Genomic DNA, 15,228 nt, shown 5'->3' on the forward strand with positions numbered 1-15,228 from the left:
TCCGAGCGAGGCCTCCCCAGAGAGGCGCAAGAGGCCCCGTCTGGGCCCCATGACTCCCGGGCCAGCTCCCGAGCTACGGTATGTGCTTCTGTTGTAGGAAGAAAGAACGGAAGGCAAATATTTAAAAAATAGTTTTCAGCTCTGGCACTAAATTTTCCACAACCCTGAGCTTCCTTTTTGCTGCACGTGGGACCGACCGGGCTGCCTCTGGGCGCCCTCTGACTCTGCCAGGATGCTAGCTGCATTCCTGGGATGGCCCTCCCTCAGTAAGTCGCTGCTCCCTGGGGCAGGACTGGCGCCCCACCAGAGCACCACCCCCCCCGAGGACTGGCTCCAGAATGATAACTGCCAAGCAGCTGTAGCCAGGGGTGTGCGTGGTACAGATGGGGCTCCAGGACACTCGGGTCTGCTGCCTGAGCCACGGGACCTCTGGCAAGTCGCCTGACCTCTCCGTACCTCTGCTTCCCCACCGGTAACAGGAGAGGAGTGGAGCCACCTCTCGGCACACCTGGGACAGTACCTGTGCCCCCTGGTCCCCGCAAGCCAGGGCCAAGTACCCAGAGGCCGGCAGAGTGACTGGGGGTCCAGGGTGCACCGAGACTGGGGCAGAGCAGGGTGTGTGTGAAGGGACCCCGACCTGATGTCGCTTGGAGAAAACCAGAGTGAGGCCTGGCCGACGGATGGCAGAGTCGCCGCCCGAGGGGCCAAGGCCCTTACACTGCCCCGGGAGCTCGACGGGGGCTGCAAGTACAACCCAAGGGAGACGCCGCAAGCCGCGACCCCCCGGCCTTCCCACACCTGGCTGCCCGTCAGATACAGCTGGGCACCCGTTGCAGACACGGCTGGGCGGCCCTGGAAGGGAGGGCTGGGGGCCAGGATTGAGGGCTCCATCAAAACCCACTAAAGGAATTTAAAAAGACTCAGAGGGGTCCACGCACAGAGCCCCGAGCGGGCAAGGCTGGGGTCTTCTGCGCTAGCGCAGCGGGCAAGAGCTGCGGGCCCCCCAGGCTCAGGCTCGTGCGCCAGCTCTGTGGCCAGCGCCAGCGGGGCCTCTGAGTGGTTCTGGCTGGGGAGGCCGGGGCCAGCTGAGCCCCGAGGACACACTCTGCCACGGCCTTGAACCTGGGGGAGGCCAGCGACCAAGCGCCACACACGGCGCGGGCCACCGCCCCCAGCTCCGCGCTGACACACCGACCCTCCGAAGGGCACTTCCTCTGGCAGAAACAGCTCACGTGATGCGCCGCCGCACGGCTCTGCAGGAGGCCGCCACCCCCGCCCGCCAGCCCGTCTCCAGCCCACACTGGGGCCAGTCAGCGCCCCCAGCAGCTCCGGGACGGCCCCTCCACGGCCGGCACCACCTCAGGCCTCCGCTGGCCTGATCAGCAGAGGGACAGGTGACCAAAGACAGCAGGGCTCAGGCTGGGGCTCCCTCAGCCTTGCCGGGCGAGTATGGCCCCCGCCCCGCTGCCTGGGGGGTCCCTTGGCCCATGGGGAGCTGGTCAACTCCTCTGCGCCCAGAGAGGGTCTCGTGGGAAGCGCTGGCCCTGAGGACGGCTACTGCGGGGTGAGGGGCCCAAGGTGCCGGCTGTCAGCCTCGGCGGCTTGGGTGGGCAAGGGGGCGAGGGGCCTCATCCGCGCGTGTCCTGGGCCTCTGCGGGCCCGGCGGGCATTCCGTGCCCCGTGGCGAGTCCCGCCTGACGCCTGCCGGGCCCCCCTTCGAGCCGATGCTTGAGGACAGGGGCCTGCTCCTGCCCGGGGGAGGCCGCCACCAATCCCGCTGCCTGCCTTTGACCCACTTGGCTGAAACGTGACTGCCTCCGATTTGATAAAAACGATGTTTCCCGCTGGGCGCTCTGCCAGCCAAGCTTCCAGGAAGCAGAGGAACAGAGCTCTCCTCCCAGGCCTGGGCTTTCTGACTGCAGGATGCTGGTTTGAAAGCAGGGCTCGGGAGGCCCTCAACTTCTGCAGGGTCCGCGCCGTGGGCCACCAAGCAGCCTCCCGTCTGGACCTGCCTGAGCAAAACACCGTGCCCGGACCTGCTCGCCTGCCGACCCGCTCGCTGAGGGGACGGAGGGTGCTGGCATGTGCCCGAGCTGCGGCCTCTCCTGCGGGACACAGGTGCAGTGGCTAGGGGAAGAGCACCGTGGCAAGGCCGTGAGGCTGGGCAGGCGAGGCTGTGGCGCCCCGGGCAGGCGGGAAGTGTGCTCTCACGCCACGGCCCACCTGCCTCCCAGCTCCGCGCCTGCCCAGCGGGGCCCCTCCTCACAGGTGACATCAGAAACCTCCGAACCCCTGGGAGACCAACTGCTCCGCCTGCCCTAGTTCCACCTGCCTCGATCCCCTCCCCCCAGGGGAGTGACACGTCAGGCCTAATGGCTCGGCTGTTTCCGGCGGGCGGCCAGTCACGCAGCAGGGCCCCAAGGAGGAGGGGGTGGGTGGTCACTCGGGGCCTCCCCCGGGACCCTGTACCACCTCGTGCTGCTGGGAAAGCCCACCCTCCAGGCAGCCACGACACCCTCCCGCGCAGGCAGGCAGCGTGGCGAGCTTGAACCCTACGCCCGGGTGACACCTGGCTCTCCCCTCCTGGGGGACCCTGCACGCTCCCTGTCATGGGGAGGCCTTAACACGAAGCCCTGGGACCACAGGCCAAGTATGAATCCCAGCTCTGCCACGTGTGACCGTGGCGACAAGTCACTTAGGCTCTCGCAGCCTCGGTTTCCTCCTCTGCCCAGCGGGGCCCTGACAGTGAGGTGGGAGTGAGGAAGGCCTGGCACCTGGTGTGGCTGTCGGTCACGGCCACTCATTGTTCCCAGACTGTGTCCTCCGGGCAAGGACACCTGCTCACCCCACCCGCAGCACGGTGCACAGCACCCTGTAAGTGGGGCGCACGGAGATCGGAGCCTTCCCCAGCTCCTCCCTCCCCGGCCGTGGTCAGGTTCCCTAACAGGGAACGTGACCCAGGACTCGCAGAAAACCCTCGCTGCTCTGGGACGACACCTGACCCCACTTCCTGTCGCACTGATGCAAACACAGAACCTGTGTTTGCAGGTCCTCGTTTTCCAAGGACACCAGCACTCCAGGGAAGTAAATATTTACACGTGAGCCTTGAAAGCTCGTAAGGCAGAGGGGCGATGCTCACCCACTGCTCAAGGGCCACAAACGCGTGCTGTGTTTGTTCCTGGGGCCCTGGGAAGCCTGGCAGGAGCTAACTCTCAGATGGCTGGGGATTCACGGGTCACCCCTCCCAGGCCGGGTCAGGGAGGTGGTCTAGGGGCAAACGCTGCAAATATGGGGCCAAGTGGGGCCTGGCGGGGGCGGGGGTTTGCTGTGTTCCAAGGGTGCCCTGCCCCCACGTGCCTTTCCAGGAGGATGCAGGAAGCTGGGTTCCAGAGGAGGGCCGTGCAGGGGTAAGCCCTGGGGGGTGACTGCTGCAGGTGGGGGACCAGGCACCCGGCTGGGGTGTGACACACACAGGCAGGCCTCACTCTGGGAAAGCCCTGCCCAGATTTCCATCAGGAGGGGAAGGGAGGGCCCGTGACTTTACGGCAGTGGGCTGCAGGCTCCGGTTTTCGCTGCAGGATCCTTTCTTCCAACTCAACAAGCCAGGGCTGATGGGAGTGCGATGCAGCAGGGGGCCTGCCTACTTGTCTGGCTTTCTGGGCTTGTGCGGTTGCTGCCCTGGGCACTGCTCAGGGCTTCTGAGGAAGGCCCTGGGGGCGCTCCTGCTGCAGGGAGGATGGCCGGGCAGCTGGCCACCTGTCCGCTCATCCAACCTTCCGGGCCTCTGGCTGATCCCCCAGCACAAGGGCGTCCAGAGGGGTTCAGAAGTCAGCAGGCACGCTCCCGTTCCCCCCTGCACGTGCACTTGGCTGAAGGGCAAGGGCATGCCTGGCCCACCCAGCCCGTCCCAGTACAGGCGCCGGTAAACCAAACGTCCAGACCCACAGGCAGGGGAAGGACAGTCAAGGGGAGTTGCCTGCCAAGCACACCGCGCACAGAACTTCATAGCAGGATACACGGAGAGGACAAGCCACCTCTCGGGGATAAGCTGCCCAAAGACGTGAGCAGGTAGGTAAGCAGCTGGAGGAAACTTCGGCAGCCAGTAACCACACGACAGGATGCCCGTCTCACCCAGTCAGGGGAAAAGAAACATGTGCTAAGACCACAGCGGACCAGCTCCTGGCTGCTGGCTCGGCAGAAACGGCAGCACCTGACAGGCCACATGGTGGGGACCTCAGGCATGGCTGGGGCGGGTGTGTGTGTGTGTCTGCCTGTCTGTGTGTGTCTGTGCCAGTGGAGCCTGTCTGGAGAGCTCTGGCAGAGCTGAGGATGGGCAAGCCCGGTCACTATCACCTGGTCTGTGAAACACGCCTCCCCGTCTGCTCACAGAACAAAGCCCAGGAAGAAAGATGTGTCTAGACAAACCCAGCAGTCAATGAATTAAACATGTGTGTCACGGACCAACACAGATAAATCTCAACAGCAAGGCCTAGCGAAGGAAGCGAGGAGTAGAAGGTCAAGTACAGTGTGTAACACCCAACGGTGCTGGGTGCTGTTCAAGGGATACATGTGTTGGCAGTGAGTGAAAGTATAAAAGAGGACGCAAGGAACGCAGTGGTGGGGAGGGGGAGGGGCGAGGTGCCGGGGGCTCAGCTCAGGGCGAGCACCACGTGAGCACACGAGCCTGCCTGCCGCTCCCCTCCCGTCGATGCCCGTGGGTGGGTGACCGCAGCCCAGGGCCGGGGCAGACGGGGGCCCAGGGAGGAGAGGAGTAAGGCTGTGGGACCCACCTGGCCTTGCTGCCCTTCCCTTCCTCACCACTGACTTCTTCTTGGTTGGGTCTCCAGGTCCTCAGAGGGGGAGGCGGACAAGCTGCCCGCACAGCAGGACCAACCTGCACTGTCTCCACAGGCCCTGATTACAGGAAGGCAGGGGCCTTCTGGAGATCCAGGGAGCGAACGAGCCCTTCTGTCAAGTGGGCACAGGCGGGAAGGAACGGGGGTCCCCAGTGCCACAGCCTGGGGTGAGCAGAAGACCCCCATGGCCGCAACACAGCACACCCCAGGCCATCATGTTGGAAGGCCAGTGACGCTTGTGGACGTCACTGGCCTCCCAGCTAAGTGCCTAGACTTCAGCTGCTGCCAGGGAAGTGCCCTGCTGACCCCTGAGCTGACCAACTCAGAGTGGGGACAGAAGTCAAGCTCCCAGCTGGCTCTGAAGGGCTCTGCCCTGTCTCCGGAGACAGGGGAGGCACTGTAGCCTCTTGTTAAAAAAAAAAAAAGAGTGCCCAGCAACAAGGCATAACTGCAAGCTCCCACCTATGAGACAGGCGCTGTCCCTACGCCCACTTCACAAATGGGAAAACCGAGGCCCACGAGTCACAGAGCTCGCAGGTGGCAGAACAGGGATTCAACCCGGCTGGTGCGGCTCCACATCTGGGCCCCCACCCCTGCTCTGCCGCCACCCCTGGTACAGAGACAGCAGGGCCTGGCCGCCCACCGCTTCTGCTCCCTCACTGCTGGCCGGCCCAGAGATGACCTCTGTCCTCCCTTGTCATCGAGGGTGGAGAGAACCTTACCGAGCTGACCACCTGCCGGGTTCCGGCACGTCCCCCGAGTCCTCCCACGGCTCTACAAGGCAGGTCGAGAAAATGTGGCTCAGGGTATCACGCGTATACAGGTGGGGTGCATCAGGGAACAGGGAACCCAGACGGGGCTGGCTCAGGAGCTCAGGTGTCCACCCTGGAGCATCAGGCCTGCAGAGAGGCTGGGGTCCCAGCTCCGGCCTGTGACCAAGGTGGGGGGGTCCCCCGCACCACTGACTTCCTTCAACTCTGCAGCTTTGTAAACAATTAACTCCAGAGTTTTCATTTCTCTAGTTCCTACCGTTCCAGATGATTACTGATTTGCTCTGATGCCCCACCCCCTACCCCGACCCCGGGGCCTTTTACCCACGTAACAGAGGCTCATGGGCGGCCGGGAGGCCAGACTCTCTCACAGTGCTCCAGGCCACCCCCCCCACCCCACTCTGCGCTGAGGGAAGCTGCTGACAGCTGCCCCCATACAGGTGAGGACCGGGCCCCACCCCTGGGCAGTGAGGCCGGCGCTCACCCCTGGACTGCAGAATTCTACGGGGTTACGACGAGTGGCCACGGCTCCAACAGGACACGGACACAAACTGGGGCCGGAGGGCCCAGGAAGTCACAGGAGGTCATGGGTCACAGGACACTGGGCTCCTCCACAGAACCAAATGACAAGCTCCATACACCCATTGTAGAGATGGGGAAACTGAGGCTCAGAGGGCTGTTTCTCTGTGCCCACGAGACCCACTGGCTCCAGACACGAGGTGAGAGAGGCTGCCGGGGCTCCTCTCTCCTCCTCTGGTTCCCAGTCGGGCCTGCTGGCGCCCAGAGCTGCTGCCTGGGCTTCTCGGAAGGAACCCAAGAGGCCAAGTCCCCACGCGCCTCCGCCCTGCCCCGGAGCCTGAGCCCCGGGCACCCAGAGGGCCCAGGAGCTCCTGTGCAGGGCTTGCAGAACTCGGGGTATGTCGGTCCCTGCAGGCAGCCCCTGGTAAGCCAAGGCCCCAGAGCCTGGGTGCTCGGCTGAGCGAGTGAACAGACCAACAGCTAGGGCGGGGCGGGGCCTCCAAACAGTCCAGCTGTCCCGGATGAGCCTCGAGAGACACGGACGCAGACAGCGCTGCAGGGAAAGGCCGCCGGCCAGCCGCGGGGCTGCGTGTCCTCAGCAAAGCTGCCAGCACCCACGGAGCCGGCTGGGGGCCTGGCCGGGGGCCTCGCTGGCAGTGGGATAGCAGGGCTGCCCTGGCTGGTTTCTGCTCCCCCGTCAAGGAAGAGAGACCCCAGGTCTAAACCAAGGCTGGGGTAGGATGTGTGCGGTCTCCAGTGGCTGGACGCCTCCTCCATGGCCGCCCCCCCGCCCCGCTGACCCTGATGCCCTCCAACAGTGCCCACCCGGGTCAGGCAGCCTGGGAGCAGCTTGTTAGCTCTCCGGTGTGTGGATGTGGCCATGCAATGCTTTTCCAAAATAACAGGGCCTGGAAGCTGGGGACTTGGGACAACACCACACCAGGAAGGGGAGGAACAGAGAGATAAGGCCACAAGTCCCACAGCCAGAAAGTGACAGGCCTGCCTTCGGGGACAGACTGGACATCCTGGCCTCCGGGAGAGCCCTTGTCCACGCACACTGCCCCCCTGTCCCCACTGCCCTCTTGTTACCATTTGTCCCTGTGACTGGCCGCGGGTCTCAGACGACGCGAGTCACCGTGGTTCCAGAGCGCTGCTTCCTGTCTCTACTCCTACGGATCCGGCAAAACCCCACGCGGAGGTGCCTCTTCCAAATCCCTCTGATGCCACAGGTCACACCTCCTGCCGTCACCACTCGCGTGCCTGCCTGTTTCTGTGCTTAGGACCTTTTTTCTGCATAACATCCTCCCCACGCCCCAAAAAAAACAACCCCAAACCAAACTGACAGCAAAAATGTAACAGGAAGAGAAACAGCCGCTGAGTTCTGGAAAAGGCAGGAGTAAGAGTGTTGAGAGATGGAGACCCTGCAAATGCGCCTGCCTACCTGCGAGTGCCGGCCACCGAGGCCAAAGGACGGGCCCGAGGACGAGAGCGGGTCGGCCACGAGACGCATCCACACGGCTGTAAGTGCCCACCAGGGAGACCCCCTGTCAGACGTGCCCCCTTCCCTTCCCGTCCTCCCCGCAGACCAGCTGAATCACGTCCTGGCCTGAATTCCACAGCCCTTCCGGCAGGGCTGGGGGTGGGGCTGGCAGCTGCAGGACCAGGACCACCTGAGAAGGACCCGGTCACCCAGGAGAGGCGGCAGGAGGCGCCGGCCCCGCTGTGCCGGCAGCCCCCGAGCCTCGCCCGCTCTGGGCTGTCAGCAGCGCCGACGCCCCCCACAGCCCCTCCTGCGCTGCCCTGCTAGAGCCAGGAGGGTGTGGCCTGAGTCCCGTCTTGCTACCGCAGGGGCGAAGACTGCCAGATGTTCTCCAATACACCGACTACCCAGATCTGCACGTGAAACCGCCTGTGTCTGCCCAAGGTCTCGGGAGCCCTTCTGCCCCAGGCGGGACAGACGCGACGGCTGGTGGCTGGTGGCGGTTCTCACCGAGGTTGGTCTTCCCAGCTGGGGGCACCAAGGGGGAGGGCACACGGGCCATAGGACAGACAGACGTCAGGATATCAGCTTCCTAACTTTTCTGGGCCTTGACCTCCTTGAGGGGAAAACGGGGACAACTACCACACGTGCTTTGTGGAAGCAGGGAGGGGGAAATGAGACAGCCCATTCCAAGCACCCGCGGAGCGCTCAGGGGACAAGAGCCAACCTCCCGTCTGCACCCTTCCCTTTGTGACCCTGGCTCTCCCAACTCAGGCCCCCACGGCCACTCACCCCTCCCCTTTGGCCCCAGATGGCAGAGAACTGCACCTCCGCTCTGGGCAGGGGAGAAATGCACACATCTGTGACCAGACGGGCCGGCATTCAGGGTGGCTGGGTACAGCCCTGTCCACCCCCTCCAAAGTGACGGGCCACCCTCCAGGGTGCACTTGTCAGGCGGGACTTTTCAATAAAAACCAGATACAGACAGTTGGCTCACCGAAGAAAGGAAACTCTTTAAACCCAGAACAATATTGAATACGAACGAGGTGAGTACTCAAATACCATACTTGGTTACAAAATAAGGTGTAAAGTAATTTAATATTTACCTTGAGAGCATTTAAACATTCAGACCATCCCACTCAGAAATTCCACACCTAGGAATTTCCAAAGGAAGACAGGGGTATGCAAAAATACTTTATGTACGAGGATGTCCACTGTACCGTTACTTACAGGAACCAGGAATGGGAGATCTGCATTCAACACCAGAGGAGAACCAACTATGGTGCACCCAGAGGTGAGTCACCTGTAGCCACTAAATTACTGTTTTTAATGCCACAGAATAACATCTGTAGACAGTTTACGTTATAGCGCCAATTATAATAAAAAGAAAAGGTACGCACAGAGAGTACAGTAACTTTCCTTTTTTATACTTTACTGCCGATTATCTACTACAGTCATTACATCATAAAAAAAACGGAAAGAATATGAAATGAAAAGACTCAGGGTCCCTTAAGGATGACAAAGCCAGGTCCCCGCTGATGGCCTGCCACTCTCCCAGGGCAGCAGCCAAACCTCTCAGTCCTGCCACTGAGAAAGAGACCCTGACTGATTCCACGAAGACCAGGGGCTTCACCAGCCCCCAGGCCCCAGCGCTGGGAGCTGCACCCACCGGGAAGGCTCTCTGACCCGGGGGCACACAAGCCCCTGCACTGTGTCCAGCCCACTCTGCAGTGCCCCGGGTTTTACAAGGGAAGCGCCTAGGAGGACAGGAAGCCCTGGTCTTGTAAGTTCTGCGGTGCTTTGAGGAGAACGTGCGCTGTACAGCCTGATGATTTCACAAACCAGGGCATCATTTAAACTGATCGCCGGTAAGTCATTTGAAAGTTTGTCTTCTCACGCGTTTGCTTAAAAAGAAGAGGTTTTTTGGTTGTTTGTTCCTGCTTAAAGAAAATCTAACTCTGAGTTTCTTGACCTTAGATTCCTTCCGTCTCAACCCAAGACCTCTCCGGGTGATTCCTTCAGGTGGCCGGGCCCTGTTCACTGGTCCCTGTCATGTGCTCTGGGTAACATCTGCCCCACTGCAGGCAGATGAAGGTTTTGTCCCTTAGTTGCACGTAAGGATGCGACTGTGAAGCCAAGTTGTCCGGTGCCATAGGGATGCTCCAGGCTAACCTGGGCCCCCTGGCTGGGCCCACTGAGAAGCCCCTGAGGTTCTCTGGGACCAGCACTGCACTCAAGACTGTGTCCCTGAACCTGACTCACCACAGGACACATGGGGGAAGGGCACGCTGACTGCAGCTCCCGGAGAGGCTGCAGGACCAAGAGGTGAACGTTCTTGTTGGTGCCACATGTAGGCAGCACCTGTTCGGGCTCCGGCCAGTGCCAACATGCCATGGACATGCCAGGATGGCAGACGGAGAGTGGCCAAGGGCACCTAAGGCAACAGGGAGCTATCTGGGAAGGCTTCCTGAAGGAAGGGGCAGCAAAACTGGGGCTGAACGGACAGGAGCACCTGGCTGCACCAGCGGATTTCTGAAACCAGACGGGACTCGGGATGGTGGAGGGAGGGTGTGCGACCAGAGTGAGGCTGCAGGACTGACACTAAGACTCCTTCCTCCTACAAGGAAGCACAGCCTCTGCCGGCTAAGATCAAGGATGCTGGGAGCCCACCTGCAGAGAGGACCCCATGAAGGTGGCCTGGGAGCCATACTCGGGTCCCAAATGCCCTCTGCGGCTTCAGATGAAGCCTACATGATTTTAGGGACGTTTCCAGGGCAACCGAGGCAAGACCCTAACCGTGCGTCCTCTTCCATCTCTTTCAGGCCGACGGGAAGAGGAAGGAGGGACGTTTTGGACCTTAGGAGCACCATCCCGACCCTACGAGGTGAATGGCAGCGTGGGGCACTGGCACACTCTAACCAAAGTGGCCCTTGGCAACGGTCGGCCACCTGCCTGAGGCCAGGCCTCCCTGGGGGCCTTACAAGCATTCCTAGCAGATGCCAGCAGGTGTGGCAGCTCCCTTGCTGGGCACAGGACGAAACAGGGACCTGCCAGTGCTTTGCTCACACACCTGCTCCTCTGTTCCACACCAGGAAGCACTCACAGATGCTGCAAGTTCCAAGCCATATTCCAGCAAAACGCTGGAAACCTGTCCATCTCCATTTGTCTCCTCGATGCCTGCCCATCTCAGAACTACCCCGGCTGACGTGGCTGGGCGGGGAAGCACGGGAGCCGTGAAAACCCTCACTTCCCCGCACTGCAGGCCCCAAAGCCCTGTGGACGCCAGCACCAAGAGCTGGGAGAGGCTCGGTGGAGAGATTCTAGAAGCATACCTCACAGCGGGAAGACATTCGCCCCCCACCCCGACCCCCAAGCTGGCTGGCCCTGGGGACCGGAGAGGAGGAAAAAAGGGCTCTCGCCCAGGCCCAGCCCCCAAAGTACCATGTCACTCCTCAGTTCACCAGCCAGGCGGCCGCTCCGACACCACAGGACCATGGGGAGGGCGGGAAGGAGGGCAAGGGCGACACCCGAGTCTCCTGAAACCAGGCACCACCCGACAGCAGGCATCCCATGGGGGCTGGGCACTGCCACCGTCCCTCTGGGTGCCGGGTCCCTGGGCAGATGGGGGAGCTGCCTCCTGAACCCCCAGCGCTCTGGCCCAGCCCGACTAGGGGAGCACACAGGCTTGTAAACACACAAAGCCAAGACTACCCTGGCCCCTCCAGGAAGCTCATTAAAAACGCCATCAACCTGGCGCCTGGACCAGAACTGAAGGGAGAGGCAGGGAGAGTGACACGGAAGGCCGGCAAGGCTCTGTCACCTGCCTGGTGGCACAGCCCACTCCTCGAGCGGACGGCAGAGGGCGGGCCTCCCGAGAACCCTGGAAACCCCTCCTCCACGGCCGGCAGCTGCTGAGCTCAGCAACTTCCCCACCGCAGCAGGACGGAGCCACGGCTGACCACGCATGCGGACCACGCGGACCACGCACGGAGTCTTCCACCCCTGCCACACGCACCCGCCCTCGTGCAGCACCGGAGGCCCTGGCTGCTTCCCCGTTTCCTCGGTGCCTGTCTGTAGGGGCAGCGGGCCTTCTGCTCTGGTGGACAGACTCTGGAGAAGGGACGCCAAGGGCCCTTCACCCTGGTGACCCAAAGAGAAAATCAGCCTCAGGAGGTGGGGCTGTAGGACGAGTGTCCTGGTGGCACACGAGGGTCAAGGCCACGTCTGCTGGCAAGCCTGACTCAGGCCTCTCGGCAGCGCCTAGAGCGAGGTCTGCACCCTCTCCCCTCCGGGCTCTCGCTACCTAATTGCCTTTGGCAGACGGGACCGTTTCGCCCTCCACACCCTGACTCCTGCAGGCAGAGAGGTGCCCACCTGGGCTTATGTGGGTTGCTTAGTGCCCAGTTCCAGGGGCTTGCAGCCCTGGTGGGCAGAGGATAGATGGGCAAGTGGCTGCAAGCCCCCAGGCCCAGCCCAGTCTAGCACGGAGTGGCAGGACCCCGGGGAGTGAGGGGGTGAGGGGATGGTACAAGGCCAGCAAAGTGCATCTATGCAGATCAGGCCAAGTGCTGGGCAGGAAGCGATGCTTCAAGGGCCCCTGGACAGGCCGACTGGTGGCCATGTAGCCTTAAGGCACCCAGCACATCACATCTCAGGCTGGGAGCTGCTGTTGGTGCGGGGACAGCCAAGGGAAAGTGGGAAGACACTCCCCCCCCCGCCCCCGCAGCTCCATGGCCCCAGTTTCCTAACCACCTGGGAAAGACAACAGTAGAAGGACTGAAAGGCCGAGCAGGGAGAGCTCCGAGCTGGCCAGATACCAAAGCTTCATCACCCAAACACACCGAGACCTTGCACCTTCGACCCAGGAGTGCTGATGAACTCAGCTACCCAACGCCCATCTTGCCCGTGAACGCACTCTTGAGGCAAACGAGGAAGATAAACAAAAGGCTGGCAAGAAGACCTCCTTTCTGGACCTTCCCAGCCCAGGCATCTCAGGGAGAAGGCCCCGCAGGGCACCCACGTGAACAGGAGAAAAAGGTTCCCAAGTTTAACCCTTGGAAACCCAGCACCGTGGGGAGAGAGAGAGTGTTTCTGGCTACAAAGCGCTTCCCTGGAGAGCTGTCCCCCAACAAAGGTCAGCCCTGTGCTCCCAACCTCCACAGTAATGGGGGCCCCAGGGAAGGCACCTGGCTGCATAGGCGCCCCCAGCCAGCTCAGCTCCCCGCAAGCTGCCCTAGGCCTCCGTCTGCTCTTCTTTCAGAGCGAGCCTGCGCCTGGTTCTGGCCCAACTCGCAGGGGCAGGCAGCACTGCCTTCTCCCTGCCCCCAGCCCCAGGGGACACTCGGGCCTTTGTTCTACCTGCACACTTGGGCACGGCAGAGCCAGCCCCCTTCCCTGGCAGCTCCTCCCCAGCCCTCTCGAGGCAGGCTGGCGGGCCGGGGGCCCTGCAGGTGCAGGGGGAGAGGCACCTCACTTCTCTCACTTCCGATTTGGGCGTGAGAGCGGCGCAGGAGAGCAAGCACTCCAGGTGGGTTACACTCGCACAGGAACCCGTCTTCCCGCCCGACGACACAGGCCAGCCTGGACCCAGAGCTGGGTCACGACAGGTGACGGGCCGCGGGCAGGGGACGGTGACCCCGGGAAGCCCAGGCTCCGCGCAGCCCGCCGGGTGGTGGGGAAAAGTAAAGAGGCACAGAGGAGGAGGTGAGAGCGGGATTCGAGCGGCGGGCCGCGGCGGACCAACTGGGGGCTCGGACGCCCTGAGATCAGGAGGAGGTCCAGAAGGGCCGCGGCGAGTGGGGTCCCCAAGAGGGCAGGAGAAGAGGGCAGGGAGCGAGGGTGGGCGCAGGTCCCCCCGGCGAGGGCCGGGCCCGGGGGAGCGGCCGCGAGCAGGCGCCCCGCCGTCCCGGGCCGACAGCGCGGCCGGCTGCGGGCGCTCACCTGGGCGTGCGCAGCGCGGCGGGGTCGCGGCGGTCCAGCACGCCGGGCACGCAGTTGGTGAGCTCGGTCCAGTCGGCGTGCAGCCCGCAGCTCCAGCCCGTGGAGAAGCGGGAGAAGAGCCAGGTCTCGCGACGGTTGGGCCGGTAGCAGGTGCACTTTTTCTGGCCGGGCCGGCAGTCGCAGGGCACCTCGAGGCGCACGTTCTGCACGAGGTGGCGGCCGAAGGTGGTGCCGCCCGTTTTCTGGATGTGCAGGAAGACGATCACGTCGTCGCCCTTCATGTCGAAGTGCAGCGAGCGCTCCAGCTCGCGCACCGGGAAGTAGTACTTCTTCTCGTAGTGCGGGTCGGGCGTGGGGAAGAGATCCAGGTCGTCGGGCGGCGCGCGGCCGCCGGGCGCGCCCAGGCTCAGTCCCGGGCCCGCGTACTGGTAGAGGATGAGCATAAAGCACGCCGAGCCCGCCACCACCAGCACGAACTTGCTGGCGCGCTCAACCATGGTCCTGCCGCCGGCGCGCCGCCGCCGCATGTGTCACCATCGCCGGCGGCCCGGGCGCGGGGCGCGGGGCCTGGAGAGCGGGGGGCACGGGCGCAGCTGCCTCCGCCGCCGCCGCCGCCGCCCGCGCTCCGGCCCGGCTACTCGGCACCCAGGCCGCCCGCAGCGGCGCGGGCCCCGGCCCTGCGCGGCGCCATGGCTGCTCCTCGCCCGGGCCCCGCTCCGCGGCCCGATCCCGGCTCAGCTCCGGATCGGCTCCGGCCCGGTCCGCTCCCCCTGCGGCCCCTCGCCCGCCGGTCAACTCCGCTCCGCGCCGCGCCGAGAACGCTCTGCGCCGCCCCGCGCGCCGCCGCGTCTCCGCAGTCTGCCGCCGCCCCGCCCCGGCCCGCCCCCGGCCCGCCCCCGCCGCGCCTCTTGCCGTCGCCGCCCGCGTCGATCCGCGGCCCCGCCCCCAGAGCCCCGGGGCTGCAGGCCGGTACCTGGTCCCCGGACGCCGGTCTCCGGCCTTGAGGAGGCCGCTCCGAGGCGGGCAGCGAGGACTGGGAACTGACCTCTGTCCTTAGAGGCGTGGGGAGAGACTGGAGAAACGTGTAGTGGGGCGCGGACGGCCCTTCTGTGCTGGAGGGGCTCGCGGCGGCGGGTGCCTTGGAGCCTGGGTTCCCTTCCCTGCTTCACGGGAGGGAAAGCCTTGGCTTTGCACGCTGGGCACTCTGAAGATCCGAACGCGAGGGGGCCCGGGCTGGATGGACTTGGTGGGATCTGGGGGCGGTGGGGCGGGGCGCGGGTCGGGAAGGAATGAGGGAGGGTTGGGGGTGGGGAGCCTGGGACCCACGGCAGTGGTGGGACCTTCCTCCCCCTCCCCCTCGTCCCCCTTCTCTCCCCCCTCCACTCCTCCCCCCTGCCCCCCTCCTCCCCCTCCCCTCTCGTGGAGAGATGCAGAAGTGTCCGCAGGGGCCGGCTTTATGCAGTCCTTCGTTATTTAAAAGGAATTTCAGTCAATGGGCGCTTTTACCTCCGAGTTTATTATGATCCCGATGAAAAAGTTATAAAAAGTTGAACCAATATTTAAAATTTTGATGGTCCACAAAAACATTAACTTCTGGCTTTGGTAGATGGGTCAGAGGGTGTAGCGGCCGTGGGCCTCTCCTATCCGCGGTAGTGCCCCTGGG

The 15,228-nt window shown here is 63.6% G+C and overlaps 1 protein-coding gene across 1 annotated transcript in view; it reads right to left on the bottom strand.

Moving 5' to 3' along the window:
• HS6ST1 (heparan sulfate 6-O-sulfotransferase 1) overlaps nt 1-14,399 on the bottom strand; it is a 42,853-nt gene extending 28,454 nt beyond the window's left edge. The window contains exon 1 of the mRNA XM_033860324.2: nt 13,566-14,399. Within this exon, the coding sequence (XP_033716215.1) occupies nt 13,566-14,092 (527 nt within the window). The 5' untranslated portion in view covers nt 14,093-14,399. The remainder of the gene's footprint in view (nt 1-13,565) is intronic.
• Between the last annotated feature and the right edge of the window lie 829 nt (nt 14,400-15,228).

This window comes from Tursiops truncatus, chromosome 7 (assembly GCF_011762595.2).
Source record: "Tursiops truncatus isolate mTurTru1 chromosome 7, mTurTru1.mat.Y, whole genome shotgun sequence".
NCBI lineage: Eukaryota > Metazoa > Chordata > Mammalia > Artiodactyla > Delphinidae > Tursiops > Tursiops truncatus.